This window comes from Eulemur rufifrons, chromosome 19 (assembly GCF_041146395.1).
Source record: "Eulemur rufifrons isolate Redbay chromosome 19, OSU_ERuf_1, whole genome shotgun sequence".
Classification (NCBI taxonomy): Eukaryota; Metazoa; Chordata; class Mammalia; order Primates; family Lemuridae; genus Eulemur; species Eulemur rufifrons.
The window spans coordinates 42,992,701-43,007,145 of NC_091001.1; the positions used below are offsets into that span (position 1 = coordinate 42,992,701).

Here is a 14,445-nt window from a genome sequence, read left to right on the forward strand (position 1 = left end):
ATAATTATTGTTTTATGCATTTGTCTTTTAAATTATGTAGGGGAAAAAAAGAGGAGTTACAAACCAAAATACAATAATACTTCTTATTTTCCTATAAATAGTAGTTTACAATCTAGTTTGGATTAATACCAACTTAATTTCAATAGTATGCGGAACTTTCGCACCTATATAGCTCTGTTCTCTCCCCCCTTCTGTGCTGTTATTCTCATATAAATTATATCTTTATATGGCTTTATATGGTTGTTTATCCATCAAAACAGATTTTTAGTTATTGGTTTAAATCAGGAGAATAAATAGTTACAAAGAAAAATACATTTATACTGTACTATGTTTATCTCTGTAATTATAATATCTTTATTGGTACTGTTTATATTTTCATGTGCATTCAAGTTACTCTCTAATATCCTTTGATTTCAGCCTGAAGGCTATTTCTGGTAAGACAGATTTGTTATCAATAGTTTTTCTCAGTTTTTGTTTATCAAGAATGTCTTAATTTCTTCTCCTGTTGTTGGATATAGTATTCTTGGTAGCAGTCTTTTTCTTTCAGTACTTTGAATATTTCATCCCACTGCCTTCTGCCCTCCATGGTTTCTGATGAGAAACTGGCTCTTAATCTTGTTGAGAATTCCTTGTATCTGATAAGTCACTTTTCTCTTCCTGCTGTTAAGATTCTCTCTGTCTTTGGCTTTTAACAGTATGTTTGTGATGTATTTAGTTGTGTATTTCTTTAAGTTTGACCTATTTGTAGGTGAGTGAGCTTCTTGAAGGTGTAAATTCATGTTTTTATCAAATATAGGAAGATTTAAGCCATTATTTCTTCAAATTTTTTTCTGCTTTTTTGTCTCTCTCTTCTCTCCTTGTGGGACTCCCACTATGTACATATTGATATGCTTCACGGTGTCCCACTGGTCTTTGAGGCTCTGTTCATTTTCAACATTCTTTTTGGGTTTTGTTCCTCAGACTGGATAATCTCAATTGACCTGTCTAAAAGTTCATGGATTCTTTCTTCTGCCTACACAAATCAGATGATGAGACCCTTTAGTGAGTTTTTCAGTTCAGTTTTGTTCAAGTCCAGAATTTCCATTTGGTTCCTTTTTATAATTTTTACCTTTTTATTGGTATTCTCTACTTGGTGAGACATCATTCTAGTCTCCTGGTTTCTGTCAGTTCTTTGTCCATGGTTTCCTTTATATTGTTGAGGTTTTATTGTTTGTTTGTTTGAGACAGGGTCTCACTCTGTCACCCAGGCTAGAGTACAGTGGTGTCATCATAGCTCACTGCAACCTCAAACTCCTGAGCTCAAGTGATCCTCCTGCCTCAGCCTCCTGAGTAGCTGGTGGGACTACAGATGCCACCATGCCTGGCTAATTTTTCTATTTTTTTGTGGAGATGGGGTCTCGCTCTTGCTCAGGCTGGTCTCAAACTCTTGACCTCAAGCACTGTCCCACCTCTGCCTCCCAAAATGCTAGAATTACAGGCATGATCCACTGCACCCATGCTTTACTTTAACTCTGAGCATATTTAAGACAGTTGATTTAAAGTTTTGTCTAGTGAGTTCAATGTCTGAGCTTCCTCAGGAACAGTTTCTGTTTATTTCCTTTTTTTCCATATTCTCTTGTTTCTTTGCATGCCTTGTAATTTTTTTGTTGAAAACTGGACATTTTGACTATTATAACACAGTAACTCAGGAAATCAGATTCTTCTACTGCCCCTACTTGTTATGGGTTGTGCTTGTTTAAGTGACTTTTCTAAACTGTTTTTGTAAAGACTATATTATTTTATTGAGTATGGTTACTGATCTCTGTTCTTTTAGCTTTAGTGGTCAACTGATGATTTGATAGATATTAAACATATAGAGCCAAAAAGAAAAACAGAAAATTCCCCTGGTCCTTGCAGATTGACTGTGTTGGGGCACTCCTCCAATGCTTAGCCAGGCCTTCTGCAACTCTACCTTAACTTTCAGTTTTTGGTGATATGGAGCCAAAAGATGAGCCAGAGGTGAAAGCTGAGGTCTCAGGTCTTTCCTCAGCATGCTTCTAGCCTTGGGCACGCGTGTGGCCTTCTAGATTCTCTGGTTTACATGAGAGCTTTTCAAAGTCTTTATTTTCCCTCATGTACCTCCTTCGCTATCTTCTTCCTTTTCAGGCTTTGTGGTTTTCATTAGTTTTTTATTAGAACTCAGAGTTCCCTAAGTATTGGTTCTGACAGTTTTTCCCAGCTTACTTGTTGTGTTTGTGGAGGGGCAGATTTTTGGCACTCCCCACTCCTCTATTTTCACTGATGTCGCTCCCAGATATGGACATTTTGGCAGTTATTTTTGTATTGATAGATTGCCATCTAAAAAGAGTAAACTATTTTCAGTGCTAATAGCAATGCATTTCCTCACAGCTGTGTCAACATTCATTGTTATAGATTTTTAATTTTTGATTATTTATTATTGAATAATATGTCATAGTCATATTAATTTAATTTCTTTCACTGTTGTTGAGTTTGAACCCTTGTTGAGTTAGTCTTAGTTTTTCGTAAACTTCCGTTTCCTTTGATCCTTAGACTCTTTAGCCTTTCATCTGCATTGCAGTTTATCTGAGCCTGAGCCTGATCCAATGGGAGACGTCTGTGTATGTGCCATGGCCCCTCTTGGCTGGAGATGGGCTGCTCCTCATGCTGGAGGAGGCTTGTTGGGCCAGCCCTAGGGTCTCTTTTTAAATCACTCGCTCATTCAACAGGAATGCACAGATCCCTATCATGTGCCAGATCTGTGTTGGCACTTGGGGATTAGACATCCCTGCCCCACCCCTGTGAGCAAACAGCCTTTCTTACATGGTGACACCAAGCAAGCAAGACATGAGGGACATCGTAGAATACAGCTTTTCTGCTAAGCTGTACTGGTTTTAACTTTGTATGCATTTTAAAAAAATGTTGATGTCCTTACAGTTGCTGGTCACGTCCTTGAAATGAGAAGTCAGATTGTGTCCCCTTCACCTCTGCAGCTTGACCTTGGTGGTACCATAATGCTTGGTCCTCGAGGTGGACCTGGAGGAAGAATCCCTCCTGGACACTGTCGGGCCCAGGCCCTCATCTCTGGGATACTTAGGGGTTCAGAGCCTTTAGCTTTCTTCTGGAGGTTCACCTCACCTGACAGTCAGGCAGTTCTTTCCAGGACAGAACATCGCATGGTTTGAAGATGGCCAGGCCCCAGAAGACTCTGCTGCCCTTCCCTCCGGGAGAAGGTAGGCATCCCTCACCTGCACAGGTAGAGCCCACATGAGGTTTGGGGCCAAGAGGGAATAGAAAACCCACAGTTGAGGGATTTCCCTTGTACACTGCCCACACGAGTCCCATGTTGCCCCCTCACCCAGTTGCCCCTCTCATCACCCAGCATGGCTTGATGTCTGGGACAGTGGTGGGCGGGGGCACCACAGTTCTCTGTATCATCTGCAGGGGTCCAGGCAGCTGCCACTGTGCCCATCCTCTTGCCCAACCTGAGCCACAGTTTCTTCGACCATCCCGTGAATCGGGGGCTCCTCTGCCCTGTCCGGCGGCCCTACAGTCCCTCCTCGGCTCTGACACCCAGTGAGCCAAAGAAGCCCAAGATGCAGGTGCCTGGGGACATGTTCCCCACCGACTGGAGCCCACCACCTATAGAGTTCCTAAATCCAAGGGTACTGCAGACTGGCCAGGAGGCCCCAGCCCAGAGGTGGGTGGCGGCGGGCCCCCAGGGCCCGAGGAGACTGGCCTGTCAGCCGCCCAAGGAGTTGGAGCAGGAACCCCCGGACTCACTGGAGCAGCTGTCCTGCAACTTGGCAGGTCTGTGCCAGCAGGCTGTGGCCCCAGAGGTGGATGTCCATGCCTCGGTAAGCCAGTGTCCACCTCTTTGCCTCCCCTGCTTGGCTCTCCCTCTTCAGCCACCCTTTCACAGTCCCCTCAGGCCACAACTTTTGGCCACCCTTCCTCAGCCACGCCGCAGCTGCCCTTCCTTAGCCACCTCCCCTTGGCTATCCCTCCTTGGCCACACATGTCCAACCTTTCTGCAGCCCTTGGGCCTACGTGTGTGGGAGCATAGGCCCCCAAGTTCGGGCTGCTAATGGATGACTTGCAGGTGGCACCAAATCCGTGCCACTTCTGCATGAAGCCCATCAAGGCTTCTGTGGCTAAGGTGATGATTATGGCCCTGGAGCAAGGGGGGGGCCTTGGTGCTGGGGTCAGGGCTTGACAGGGCACAAAGACTAGTGCTGACTCTGGTCTAGTGGATCAGGATTCCTAGGTGGAGATTTCAGTAATGAACTTCCAATAGAGAATAGACTGCTGTTGCTAGGTAGACTGTGGGAACATTTAAGGACCCATAGATCCAGGAAATTTATTCTAAGAATAGGGCTTCAATTATTGGTAATAGCTCAAGATTATCAATAACCTAAATGTCTACCACTAAGGAATTAATAAATTATGTTTTAGTCATATATCAGAATACCCTGAAAATGTTTTTTAAAGAGAGAGAGAGAGATTGAAAATATGAGAATCCCTTTGGCATTGTTGGGGAATGATCCTCAAGACATTGTTAACTGAAAAGAGCAAAGTACAGAATGAGGTGTTTGCTACCATTTGTGTTAGAGGGGGAAGCCACGATACAGTACTGCTTGTCTCCATAAAATCTCTCCAAAAGCACACAAGGAATGCCCGCCCATGGGCACCTGTTGGGGGGAACTAGGTGGCTGGGGTGAGGGGTTTAGTCATATAAATGCATTACCTAATCAGAAAAGTAAACAAAATAAATCAAGGGCTTAATTTAGATTTTTTGTTTGTTTGTTTTTTTCTCTCTATCTTTGCCTTTCTCTTTCTTCCTCATTCTCATGTCTCGTTTCTCCAGTTCGCCTCTGGGGGCTCAGAAAGCTATGTCAACAGTTTGGATTACTTACTGCAAGAGAAGAGGTGAGTATGAGAAACAGCCCATTATGGGGTGTTCGTGTCTAAGGCGTTGGCAGCAATCCAGGACTCATAGCAAATTCCTGTCAGAATAAAGCAGCCTGCCCCCGCTAGACACTGTGTGCTCTGATTGATAACGAGCACGTGTACAGTAGCTAGGTCAGAGGGCAGCATCACCAAGGCAGAGAGCTCCCAGACCCCCAAAGCCCTCGTCCCAGGTCCTCTCTCCACCTTACTGCCATTCCACCCAACTCATGCCAGTGGGGGATGTCATGACTCCCACTCACGTGTTCTGTTAGAGGCAAGTGGAAAAGCAGGCAGCTTTGCTGCTGAGGCGCACGGCCTGACAGGAGTTTCCCACACTTCCTGCTGCCCTGTCCTAGCGCTTGGGCACGCTTTGCCCGTTTTCCCATAGACTTTATCTATTTCACACCTGCCTTCTCCCTGGTATTACAGTGGAGCCATGTCTCATGTAAAAGTTAGTTGCTGAACTAACTTCTAACTAGCTTTTCCACTCCCTACCCTAAGCAGTTTCTAAAGGCAGCACCAAAGGCAAAAATTGAGTCTGATCAGAATTGGAAATCCCAGGGAGGTGCAGGTGGTGTTACAGACCACAGCCCGTGGTTCTTTGTTCTGTCAAGTGCCTGCTGATGTCTTCGGCTTGCATTGAGGGGCTATTTTGGGTGAAAATACTAGACCCCTGCAGCACACAGTGGCTCCTCACACTGTGAGAAGCCCAGGCTTGAGAGGACCGAGGCTGGCCGGGAACGGCCTGCTCATGTGCTCAGGTCGTCTCCACTGGGGCATGCCCTTTGATGGCATGTGGGCAGATTGCTCATGCTACCTAATTCTTGTGTCTTCTCTGCATTGTGTTGTTTTTCTCAGTGCATGTACATTACATTTGCAGAAGTCATATGTAGGTGGGTTGATGCCACTGTTCAGCACTTTGGGTCCTGCCTCTCCTCTCCCGCTGGGAGGGCGGATACCTCTCGCGTCTCTGCTTTTCCCAGAGTTCCCAGCCCCATGTTCTTTTCTGCAGGAGGAGGGAGTGAAACACGTGGGATGAATTTTTGTTTTCTCTGCCTTTGTTCATTCCTGGCCCTGTGGCCCACCCCACGGTCATCTCATCTCCCTCCTCCATACAGCTTCTCTGGGCTCTTACTATCCTGACACATTCATCCTTTAACTCCTTCACCTGAGTGTATTTTCTCCCAATTAGACTGTAAGTGGAGGAAGGGACCTTGTCTACATATTTCCACAGTGCCCACTGTGCTGTAAATTTAATAGATGCTCAAAAATGTTGTCAGGAAAGTGAGCAATGGTGGGGACTCCTCATGCCTGGTCATCAGTGTGCCTGGCGTTGGAGGGTCTTGCTCGTAGCTTGGGCTGCTGTAACAGAATACTGCAGAACAGGGCTTAAACAACAGATTATTATTTCTCACAGTTCTCGAGGCTGGAAGTTCTGATCCAGTTCTGGAGATCAAGGTTCTGGCTGATTGGTTTCCCTTGAAGGCTCTTTTTCTGGCTTCTTGCTGTGTCCTCACATGGCAGAGAGAGAGAGTGTGAGCTTTCTGGAGTCTCTTCTAATGAGGACACTAATCCTGTCTGGTCAGGGCCCCACTCTATGACCTCATTTAACCTCAATCGCTTCCTTACTCCAAATCCAGCTACACTGGGGGGTTAGCACTTCAACATATGAATTTTGGGGGACACAAACATTCACTCCGTAGCACACTATGTGCTGCCCCATGCCAGGCAATGGATAATAGCCATTGGTGCAGTCCCTGTTCACCTGGAAATTGAACATAATGATCACAGAATTCCCCATGCTGTACAATGCCTGTGGAGGGGCCCAGAAGAGTGACACTGAACCTGGAGGTCAGAAAATGCTCCCCAGAGGTGTCTTTGTCCTTGAACCTTGCAGGATATAAAGTTTTAGGTTTGTGAGGGAGGTGTCCTCTCATGAAAAGGTGGGTAGGACAGACCATGCTGGTGAGGACCTGTATCCTCAATGCTGAGGGGTGGGAGGGGTGTGGCAAGAGATGCAGCCAAGGTGTGCTTGGGGCTACATCACGAGGGCCCTGTGGACACAGGCTGGGTGATGGAAGAACTTTAAGCAGGCAGATATGCTTTCCTAGTGTGTAAGAAAGATCTCACCTTCTGCCTTTGGAGAATAGATGGGAAGGGCCAAAGAGGGCCAATGATGAGGGATATGGGGGGGAGGGGCTTACCCTGGGAGGTCCCTGGGAGGAGGCCAGTGTGGCACTTGATGGCCAGGGTAGTGGACACCTGCCGCTGGAAGGGCCTGGTCACATTCAGCTGGAAATCATCCAGTTACTGGCTGGCTTAGAAGATCTGAGCTCAGGATGGGCCTGGGCTGGAAAGGAAAGATTTGAGACCTGAGGACCTGTGGGCACAGAAGGCTTCAGGCTGCCGTGGAACAGAGGGAGAGAGAGGGAATGACAGGAGCTGGAGGGCTGCCGTGTGTGGCCACCGAGTTGAGCCATGTTTCAGGGATACGAGGCATGGGGGCACAGCCCTCTCCCAGTCGTGTGCCTGGGCCCTGGGAGGAGCAGAAGGGCCAGGCCCAGGCCTTGGTGTATTAAAGCGAATGAAGCTGGGTGCAGTGGTGCACACCTCTAGTCCCAGCTACTCAGGAAACTGAGGCAGAAGGATCACTTGGGCCCAGGAGTTTGAGACCAGCCTGGGCAACATGGTGAGACCCTATCTCTAAAAAAAAAAAAAAGAAAGACAGGTAAATGAAGGCCAGAACAAAATACAGAAATAAAGACACATTTGAAATTGTTTAGTGAGAAACATCTTCCTTCAGGAGCTGTCTGTTCCTCTCCGGTCATTTGAAAACAGCACAATCTATGCAATGCAACCCCTCCCTCCTCTTCTAAAAATCTAAATTTGAGAGCCTTTCTGAAGGTAGACCAGGCCAGTGCAGCCCTCTGGTTCATTGGCTCTAGGTGGGGGTCCCTGCAGCCTGGCACTGGGGCTGGACAACCAGGAACAGCACTGACCTCTGGCTTTGGCTCTAATCCCCCTGCAGGCAACAGGCCCTGGAGTTGGAGCGAGAGAAGCTGCTTCTGCGCGACTGTCTGAATCTCAACTCCCTGCATTTTGATGAAGATGAAGTGTCTCTCACACCTGAGCATAGGTGAGAGGCCGGGGCCCTGAAGGGAAAGGACTTAAGTGTCCATCCACTGTGGTTTTGGACGGAGTTAGACCGGCAATTTGTATACCATTTATGAGTTCTAAAGCTTCTAAAGCTGCCTCCTTCTTTTAAAGCTGCATTCATTCATTGATTTGAGAAATATCCGATCACCTGCTGTGCATCAAGGTCTAGTCTAAGCCTTTGAGGACACAGGGATCATAAAACACAGCCTGCTCTGCCCCCATTATCTGCCCAAATTTATGTAATAGAACCAGCTCTCTTGGGAAAATAGTTGCACAAAACCACAATCCAAATGAAAAAATGCCTTTCAAGGGGAGATTACAGCCACAGGACATTTTTCATCTTCCCTTGTCTGAGGAAAAGAAAATGGCTCTGTCTGTGCTATCATCGGGGTGGGGGCTCTGCTGCCCTGATTTAATTGGGCATTTGGCTGGAGGGAGGGCTGGATTCATCTGCGCCACAGAGTCTGAGACGCCCAGGGGCCACAGTTGAATCCATCCTCAGCGTACGTTGGTTTCCATCTGTCTTAGTCTGTTTGGGCTGCTAGAACAAAGTGCCATAGCCTGGGTGGCTCATAACTAAGATCTGTTCCTTACAGTTCCGGAGGCTAGAAGTCCACAACCAGGTGCCAGCATGGTTGGGTTCTGGCGAGGGCCCTCTTCCGGGTTGTAAACTGCCACCTTCTTGTTATGTCTTCACGTGGTAGAAAGCAGTAGAGAGGCTCTGTGGCCTCTTTTATAAGGACAATAATGCCATTCATGAGGGCTCCGCCTTCATGACCTCCCCAAAGCCCCACCTCCTAACACCATGAAGATTCAACATATGAATTTGGGGGCGGGGGGACATAAACAGTCTGTAACACCATCTATACATTTGTCTGTTGCCAGGCTCTGTTACAGCCTCTGAGGATATAGCAGGAACAAAACCAGACAGATCTCTGCCTTCATGTTGCTTGCTTTCAGGCTGGGGAGACAAATAATAAACAAGATAAATGAAACTCCGCGACAACTGCTCATGAGAAAGCATAAAGCGGCAGTGGGTGGGGGGTGAGATTTTGGACGAGGGGTCAAGGAATGCCTCCATGAACAAGTGACTTTTAAGCCAAGCCTGAAGGAGGTGAGAGCCAGCTCTGGGCATCCCTGCCATGGGAGTGCACCTGGTATGTTGGGGAGCAGTGAGGAGGGGATGTGTGAGGGGATAGGAGGGCAAGGAGGCTAAGGGCAGGTGCTGGATCTCGGAGCTTTGCCTCTGAGCCGGCCACCATCAATCTCAAACATTGTCAAAACATTTGCATGGGCCCCTTTGGCTGCGGTGTTGAGAAAAGACCATCGAAGTATGGTGGCGAGGGCCGGAGGGGGACCAGGGCCAGATGAGGTCATAACCCAGGAGCAGTGGTGGTGCCTGGGTGAGGTGAGCAGTGAGGGGTGGGCCAGTTCTGGAGATGTGTTCAGGGTAGAAGTGACAGGATTTGCTGACAAACTGGATGGAAGGTGTGGGAGAAAGAGGAATGAAAGGAGACCCCAGGAATTGGGCCTGTGCAACTGAAAGGCTGGAATTATCTTTAATTAAAGTGGGGGAGACCAAGTGACCACAGGCTGTGGTGAGGGGTGGGCATAGGATCAAGAGTTCATTTGGGACATCCAGGGGCAAGATCTGGTAGGTGGTTTGGATGTGCATCCAGAGAGGCAAGCTTGGGAGTCCCCATGTACTGATAACACTTAAAGCCATGAAACCAGATGAGATCACCTGGGAGGTGAGAAGAGGGAGCAGAGCAAGGCCCCTAGGGCACAGGGCCAATGGCATTTGGGGGCCAGAGGGGGAGGCAGCAAAGGATGCTGAGCAGGTTGGAGGGAAACCAGGTGCCTAAATGCTGGGCTGCTGGTAGCTACAGCGTGGGGATGACTGAGAAATGACCATTACATTTGGCAATGTAGAGGTCACAGTGACCTAGACAAGAGCAGCACTGGTGGGCTGGTGGGGATGGGCCTGACTGGAGTGGGAGGTTCATGGGAGAACAGGAGGAGAGCATAAAAGAGAAAAATGAGCAGTAACTGAAGAGGGCAGTGGGATCAGGACAGGTTGGTTGGTTTCTTTCTGTCTGTCTGTCTGTCTCTGTTTCTCTTTCTTTCATGGAGGAAGTAACAGAATGTAGGCTAATGGGAATGACCCAGGGGAGAAGGGAATTCATGTGGAGAGGGCCAGAGGGGGAACTTTAGGAACCGTGTGCCCAAGAGGGGATCGGGTGGGATGGGGTGGGCTGCGGGAGACGGGGTGGCCTCAGCTGTGTGGCCGGGGCAGGCCGGTCGGCACACCCTGCTGGCCTGCTGTCCAGGCCTTGCTGCTTCTGCGATCCTGAGTTGTATTATTTGGCACTGGTCCAAGCAGTGATGGGTGAAGTTTGGGTACATACTTTAAGTTAGCATTCCACATCCATTCCCTGTGGGACCATTGAGTGATAACATACAGACTTACTCCAGGGTCCCTGCCTCTCACATCCTCAAGTGATTTACACTGTATGGTCACCCAAAGGCGATTACCAGCCATGCCTAGGCTGCTACTTGCCTTGTCCTCAAATTTTTCTGATAATCATCTCTTGACTAGGTCAGGGAGCAACAAACTTTTTCTGAATAGTTGGTAAATAGATAGTAAATATTTGGGGCTCTGAGGGCCACATGATCTCCACCATAACTACTCCACTCTGCCTTTGTAGCATGAACACTTCCACACACGATAGGTACATGAATGAGCGTGGCTGTGTTGAGTAAGACCTTGTTTATGGAAACGGGCTGTGGGCAGCGCTGGGCTGCAGGCTGTTGTTTGCTTGGTCTAGATCAGGAGGACCCCTGCCTCCTGGCTCGTACCAGTTTTCACCATGAAAATCTGGGAGTGTGTTCAGATTTGAACAGCATCCCACATAGGCAAAGAGAGCTCCGTGCACACTGCACAGACGTTGAATCCCAAAAGGGCAGGTGCGGGTCCTTTCTGATGTCTCAGGAAGCATCTGGATAGATATGGTGGAGCATGAAGACTGAATTTAATCATTGTGTTTGGGGCCAAAGGCCTCCTTTGACAAGAGTGCCGTGGCGGGTATTATATGAGGTGGAAACAATTTTCTCTCTGAGCTGAGACTTGTGGGTTTGGTTTCCAGGTTTTCTGCTCACTAGATAGATAGCCTTGAAATTAAACCTTTTAAACCCTTTTTAAAATTGCTGTAGTAAGAACGATTCTCCTAGTTCTTTACCTTCCTACCGAGTGTATCCAGGATTCCAGAAGTCATGGCTTGGATGTTTTGAAAGGGAGCCATCAGCATGACCAGCTTAAGGCAGAAGGTATTCCTGGCTTTGAAATCACTGCTAATTTTCCAGGCATGTGAATTTCCCAGTGGTGCTTTGACAAAGCCTTTTTGACAACAGCCACTTTGAGGTGGTTGTTTTGATGTGAGATCATTTTGATGGGACTATTCAACTTTCTGCTTTAAAGAAATCACTCACTGATATACAAAGCCAGCAGCCTCTTCCATCCCTGAATGGGGCCAGAGGAAGTGGTGAGGGCCAGGGAAGGGGCTGTGGGTCAGGAAGGGGTGAGGCTGAGGGTGGGGGCTAGCCACCATCTGCCAGACAAGGCATCCTATGATTGCCACAACTGCCTGTACAGAAAGGACCCCTCATCATCCTGAGCAGACCACCTGCGCATGCTCTAAGACTGGGGGCTTGATTCTTGGGTGGATGACATCCTAAATACTCCGTTTCTTAAAGTTGAAAGACCTCGTGTGTGTGTGTGTGTGTGTGTGTGTGTGTGTGTGCTGAGGCTGGGGGAGAGGCGGACACTTAAACCACAACATCATCCTTTATCCTCAGCTGTACAGGAAATCCTCAATTAGATGTATGCATCGTCTCAGAACTCTTAATAATGCACATACATTATAGTTAATATCACAAAAGTCCCTTTGAATGATAGTTTTGGGGACAGAGCTAGGACCCCATTACAGATTAGCCTAGTTCTTAGAGACTTTTAATAATTTGTACATTTTTTCCTAACTGTAAAAGCAATACATGGGAAGCAATAGAAACAAAACTCTAATGGCAAAAACATGAACAAAACAGAAAATTATTTTACCATTTGTGTTGAAGTTTGCTGAGACTGCTTTCAAAAGCTGCAGATCAGAATCCTCTCGGTTTTCCAACATCATTTCCATTTTTGGGGGCCATTTCAATCTCAGGATGGCCCTGCCATGTGGGTTGGGGCCTTACTTTGGGTCACTTGACTAGAAAGTGAGACAGATTTTGTGGGAGCCAGCCGGCACGCCACAGAGTAGGCCACACCACCTCCAGCACCAGCTGCTTGTGTCCAGATCCTAAGGGGGCCTGCCCTGTGCTTGCTGTCTCAGACAGTGGGCCTGCCTGGAAACCTGGGTATGGGCCATCTTCTGGTGAGAGGAGGGGAAGCAGTGTCCGCAGCTTAAGTGTGTGTTATATTGCTACAAAGTCAAGCAGAAGACATTATATGAAGTAAACAAGAAATGTCTCCTCTCTCTCTCCCGTCTCCTGATTCTGTTCCCTAGGGATGACCCTAGATAGTAGCTGGGTGTAGCCCACATATGTGGGGTGCTGTGTGCATGTCTAAGTATGTCTGTGTGTGCATATGTGTATAGACACATACGCACACACAGACACCCCTTCTGCAGCTTACTATTTTCACCCACCAGCATACTGGTCAGGTACCCACACCAGTCCTTCATCGTGTACAGATTTAGCTCGTTCTTTCCTCATGTCAGTGGGTCCTTAAGTCTGGACAGTTTTTGCGTCTCCCTAGTATAGTTGAAATGTATCTCTTCTCCTTTGTTCCTTCCCTGTCCATGGGCCCAGCTCCGACCTGCTAAATCAGACTCTCTGGATGGGGCAGGGCCAGGATCTGCACTGCAGCACCCTCCCTGACCCTAGCCGCACCTCTCTCCTCTCCCTCTTGCAGAGCCACCCAGTAGTTTGCTCTGTCAGTTGTTCTACTCGCCAAGGGTGTTGCAGTGATTTGTTTACACTTTTCCTGGCTGCCCACACCTGACTCATCCTTCAGCACCTGGCATCGTAAACACACAGTGAAAGTTTGACCTGAGAGAGCCAATGGGTGGGGCTGGGGCTGTGACTGTGACCAGCTCTTTTGGCTCCTGGAGTAGTGAGAGGGAGGAGTGTCTTGGCAGAGTGGAAAGGGAAGGGCTCCTTAGTCTGCACCTGATGGGCTCTTCCTGCATCAACAGGTGGCGCTGTCCCCCTGACCTGTGGGGGGTACTGCAGGGCAAAGAGCACCTGGCCTTCCCTGGGCCTCCCACCATGCTGCAGACCCAGGTGCACCTGCTAACCCCGGCTCTTCTGTGCCTTGCTTTGCCAGGATGCTGCTGGAGAAGTACTCCTTGCCACAGCAGGTCATCCCACCAGTACATCCAGGCGAGACTGTGTTTCTGCCCAGGAGTCATCCCCTGCCTTGCATCCTGGACTCTTCACACATAAAACCACGAAACCACCTGGAAGGGCTGTTCCTCAGGTAAGTGTGTGTGAGGGAGGGGGAAGGGGCTGTGCAGCCTGGACAGGTCCCCTCCCTCCTGGAGCCCAGGGATAGAGCCACCTCAAAGGAGGAGATCCAAAGTGGTATTTTGGCCTATTTGGGTATGTCAGCTTTTAGGGATATAGGTGACATACTCACACATACCTATTTATAGTATTTACTAATTTTTATGCACATACTTTTTTAAAAATCTGCATTATAGCAAATATCTGTTTGTGCATTTACATGTTCATGTTGCTTTCTCTTCCCACACACCCCAGTTGCACAGAATAGTTTGAGTCAGACTCATCATACATGCCTTTGGGGTTATGTCTCTGTCAGCCCTGAGGCCACCTTCTGGGCCATCCAGTGCATTTGGTGGTCTCTTCCATCTACTTTATAGGGACACTACACTTCTCCAGTCAGTATATGGTACTGACACTGAAAGCTTTGTCCCCAGCCCCAAGTACACTCTATAACACTAGGACAGCTGCTTTGTTCCTCTTCTTTTGGGGGGTAAATTCATGATCATTATCGTATAACCACTGACTATGTTGCTTTTTAGGAGGATTTTTAAAAGATTTACCACAATCATATCCAACACTTGCAATTGTGAGCTAATATATCCAAGAATAGGAGAAAGAAAAAGCCCACAGGATTTAGTGCAATGGCCATCTGCTGGGAGCTCACCCAGGCTGGCACCCTGCTGGGTTGGAGGCCAGGGGCAATGGGGGGGCACCCTGGCCCACCCAGTAAGGAGCTTAGAGGTTGGGCTGCTTCTGTAGTTTTTTTCAGACACCTTAGGACTT

At 48.0% G+C, this 14,445-nt stretch overlaps 1 protein-coding gene across 1 annotated transcript in view; it reads left to right on the forward strand.

The window, feature by feature from the left end:
- Positions 1 to 1,974: 1,974 nt before the first annotated feature.
- FAM178B (family with sequence similarity 178 member B) overlaps positions 1,975 to 14,445 on the forward strand; it is an 84,410-nt gene continuing 71,939 nt past the window's right edge. Inside the window, exons 1-6 of the mRNA XM_069493857.1 lie at positions 1,975 to 1,998; positions 3,143 to 3,230; positions 3,442 to 3,836; positions 4,865 to 4,926; positions 7,976 to 8,083; positions 13,484 to 13,636. Coding sequence (XP_069349958.1) covers positions 1,975 to 1,998; positions 3,143 to 3,230; positions 3,442 to 3,836; positions 4,865 to 4,926; positions 7,976 to 8,083; positions 13,484 to 13,636 — 830 coding nt within the window. The remainder of the gene's footprint in view (positions 1,999 to 3,142; positions 3,231 to 3,441; positions 3,837 to 4,864; positions 4,927 to 7,975; positions 8,084 to 13,483; positions 13,637 to 14,445) is intronic.